Here is a 4187-nt window from a genome sequence, read left to right as displayed (position 1 = left end):
TCAGGATCTGCAACACCTGAAGCGTACAAGTTTATTGAAAGCCTTCTTGAAATCGTCATTGGACATGGTATAAATAATTGGATTTATTAACGAGTTCAAATACCCTAGCCAGGTGAAAAAGTCAAACAACTCTGGATAGAAACATGTATCACACGTGGCCACCACTAACGTGTAGATGAAGAATGGTAACCAGCAAATGATGTATGCGCCTAAAATGATCCCCAGTGTTTTCGTCGCTTTCCTCTCCCTGGCCGCCGATATCCGCTTTTTCTCCAAGAGCGCATCTGACACTGTTACTTTCACTTGGTTCTCACTCGCCAGCGATCCGCTGTCGCTGGACGGAGTGTCTTGGTGTCTTACACACGGCGAGGAGGACGTTGTGGAAGCCACCGAGCCGGGGGAGTTCGTGACCAAGTGCGCCGAAGTGAGCCTCTTACCCACCTTCTTGGGCGACTGTTTAAGGATTCTTTTACGCGCCTCGACGTATATCCTTCCATATAGAGCAATAAGAAGGAACGTGGGGATGTAGAACGCTCCAAAGGTTGAATAGATGGTGTAGAATATATGATCCGTGTTGACATTGCAGCTTGTCAGCTCGTCCGCTTTTACCTGCCTCCAGAAGAGCGGGGGCAGAGAGATGGAGATGGCGATGACCCAGGCTGTGGCGATCATTCCCGCCGCGCGCCTCGGCGTCCTCTTGTTGGAGTACTCCACCGCGTCAGTGATTGCCCAGTATCTATCCAAGGCGATTACGCACAGGTGGAGAATAGACGCGGTACAGCATGTTATGTCTGACGAGAGCCATATGTCACAAATGACCTGTCCCAAAGTCCAAATGTGAATCACGGTGTACAGCACGCATATTGGCATCACCAAAATAGATACCAGAAGGTCAGTAATGGCAAGAGAAGCTATGAGAAAGTTCGCCGGAGTTTGTAATTTCTTCGACTGAGAAATGACTGCAACAACAAATGCATTGGACAAAGTGGTGGCGAGTGTGATAATGGAGAGAATCGCTGCCAAAGTGATTTGATAGACAAGCGACTCTGCACTTTCGTCTGTCTTCGACGGATCTGTGATAAAAGAGTCGTTGGTGGCGTTCGCCGTTTGTCCGATGGACGCGGGAGTTGTTTCGACCTGACTTGGTCGCTCCATCTTAGGCGCTATGATGCATTCTATTAGATTTGTATTTCACGCGTATAACTTATGGGTTTTTTTCCTGAGGGGTGCAATGGTTTATCTCCATTGAAAACATTCCATCTGGGTAGAAAATCGTTTTGGGAACGAAAAACAAGTATACTCGTTTCTTCATTTTCTTTCTTGGCATTAGTTGTTTCCAAAGTTAATGAAATAAATCAGACCACGAAGCAAATATCCGTTTCTCTCTGAGGTCGCAGATCGAAATAACAAATAACTCTTTTAAACTCTGTTGTAGCCTATATAGACAACGATAAGATGGCCCACGTTTGTATTGATGAGCATCAGATACGAGATACCCCATCACTTCGCAAGTTTATCCGAGATATCTTGTGACATGTAATCCGTTTGAGTGTAAGTTTTCTGGACCTGCCTCAATTCAGGCCCTCTGTAGTTGAATGGTGAGATAACTCAGCCTTGGTTTTATATACGGCGAGCAGATTCTCGCCTTGACATCAAACAAGCAGCATTGATCACATTGAGTTTTTACTGGAGAGCACGAGAGCTGCGCTGGGTCATAGTGCCCAATGTTCCCTACCTGTCACTCACATTATCAACTGCAAGGGATCTGATCTGAAGCTTCAATCGATGATTAAAAAACAGCACTAATGAGCTCTGAGATATTTAATAAAAAATAAAATGTATATTTTATAGGCTATGCGATGGATTTCAGACAGGGACTATATAGTGACAATTGAAACACAAGGTGCGCTGTGCACATACTGACATTTAAATAATAATAATTATTATTATTATATTAATAATAATTATAATAATCATAATAATAATAACAACAACAACAACAACAACAACAGCAGCAACAACAACAACAACTTATCGAAACAAATCAAATCAAATCAAATCAAACTTTATTTATAAAGCACATTTAAAAACGACACATGTCATCGACCAAAGTGCTGTACAAGTCAAGAAAAACATATAGCAACAGTAATACAATCAAATTAAATCAATACATCAATATCAAGTGGGTACATATAAGACACTAAGATAAGAGGTGCTCAAAATAAAAGGTTGGAATTTAAACTAGGTTGTGATTAAAAGCTAGGTCGAAACAACTGGTTTTGCATTAGGTTTCTCTTTTTGCCATGAATGTATGAATGAATGTGACTTATCCGACTTGAGAGCCACTGCATGGGAAGAGAAGCATGTAGGGAAAGATCTCAGCACCATGGACAGTGACTACGCACTATTTCAGGACCACGGACAGTGGCTGCGGAAGATTTCAGCACCATGGACAACGACTGCAGCTAGGTGAAGGAGTGGTGAGCATTTCTGTCTTTCAAACCAGGGACCTCAGAATAGAAGTAGAGAAAAAAGGATCCCGCACACTGTCTTCACTTGAGTTAGATTTATTGAGCAACGTTTCGGTCGTTCAGACCTTCATCAGGCATCAGGCATTTTTCTCTACTTCTCAGTTCCAGTTATCCGATGCACCTGTCCATGTGTGCAGAAGGTCTTTTTCTTATAAACCAGGGAGCAGGGACCTCCAAATTAATTTGGCCGTGGATGGACCACCATCTCAAAATATGTTGTAGGACTATAGGGACCTTTAAAATAGAAAAGAGAGGTCGCACAGCTCGTATAGTCACGATGCCAAAAATACTTTTTATTGGGTTACCAAAAGGCATGGTAACTACGAGCTGTGCGACCTCTCCTTTCTATTTTAAAGTTTGTCTCCCGTGGTCAGCACCTCCCTACTGTTGGTGTGCGCTCCTACCTTTTTGTTTGTGTAAGACTAGGGACCCCATGCATGATTTGACTGTTACAATGTTTCAAAAAATATGATTATTGCGACCGTAGGTCGCAGATTACTATGAAAACCTGTGAAACCTGTTTCTCTGTCAGTCACGCCACCATGGCCGCCCGTCAGTCCATCACGCCTAGTGACACGCTGCATACATGGCCGTCTCCATATATGAAGATCATGACACTGACCTCATCAAACCCTGGATACATGGAAAGACTGGATTATCACCTATCTGCATATATGGAGCCGGCCAGCAACTCTACATCTCACCTCAAACTCTTAGATCTCCATATATGGAGCCAACCTGTTCTGACATTGCATATGTTGATCCTCCCCACCCGTCCTTCCTCTTCAATGTCTCCCTTTTGACTGATGCCTATCCATTCAAACTCTAGACTGGACCGCCCCAAAGTGCAGCCACACCCGGCAGCCGGTGAAAACTAGAGTTCTCAACAGGCCCGAAAATGAGGCCCTACCTGCGCCCTCATCAAACCCTGTACACTCAAGACACTGCCCCCCGCTGCCACCCTTAGATCTCCATATATGGAGCTGACCTGTTCTGACATTCCATATGTTGATCTGACCTCATCAAACCCTGTACCTTCAAGACACACTCCATATATGGCCAGACCTCATCAAACCCTGTACACTCAAGACACTGCCCCCCACTGCCACCCTTAGATCTCCATAGATGAAGCTGACCTGTTCTGACATTCCATATGTTGATCTGACCTCATCAAACCCTGTACACTCAAGACACGCTCCATATATGGCCAGTACAGAATTCATTCCATATGTTGATCTGACCCCCCATCCCAAACGCTCGCCCAGCAGTCTGCCATCACCCAGGCGGATGCATGCACGCGACCTGGCGAGGTCACTTCTCGCCCTCAGTGCGTCTTACTTTGTATATATTTAAAGATTTTGTTTAAATGCAGCTCGTATCGCAACATGTGAGCTTGCACATCTGCTATTTTCAAATAGCCAGTATTTGTAGGGTTAAAGTGGTTAAAGTAGCACATGTTTAATCATTGGAGATGGGGAATGACCTACAGCTGTGTTGCTTAATTCTGTAGCAGATAGTTGCCTGGCTATCGCCATGCAGGACTTTGTTTTATCCTTTTGGCCCAAATGTCTGGCTGAACTATTAAACTATCTATACAAAAATCTAATTTTAATGATGTTTAAGACAAGAAACACTTTCCTTTCCGTTTTTATGTGT

The 4187-nt window shown here is 43.9% G+C and overlaps 1 protein-coding gene across 1 annotated transcript; it reads right to left on the bottom strand.

Moving 5' to 3' along the window:
* htr1b (5-hydroxytryptamine (serotonin) receptor 1B) lies at positions 1-1155 on the bottom strand (the record flags this gene model as incomplete). Its single annotated transcript, XM_079527483.1, has 1 exon — positions 1-1155. One exon carries the CDS (start codon positions 1153-1155, stop codon positions 1-3), a length of 1155 nt encoding a protein of 384 aa, XP_079383609.1.
* Positions 1156-4187: the final 3032 nt, after the last annotated feature.

This window comes from Electrona antarctica, assembly GCF_951216825.1.
Source record: "Electrona antarctica genome assembly, chromosome: 18".
NCBI lineage: Eukaryota > Metazoa > Chordata > Actinopteri > Myctophiformes > Myctophidae > Electrona > Electrona antarctica.
This window is presented reverse-complemented; position numbering and strand designations above follow the sequence as displayed.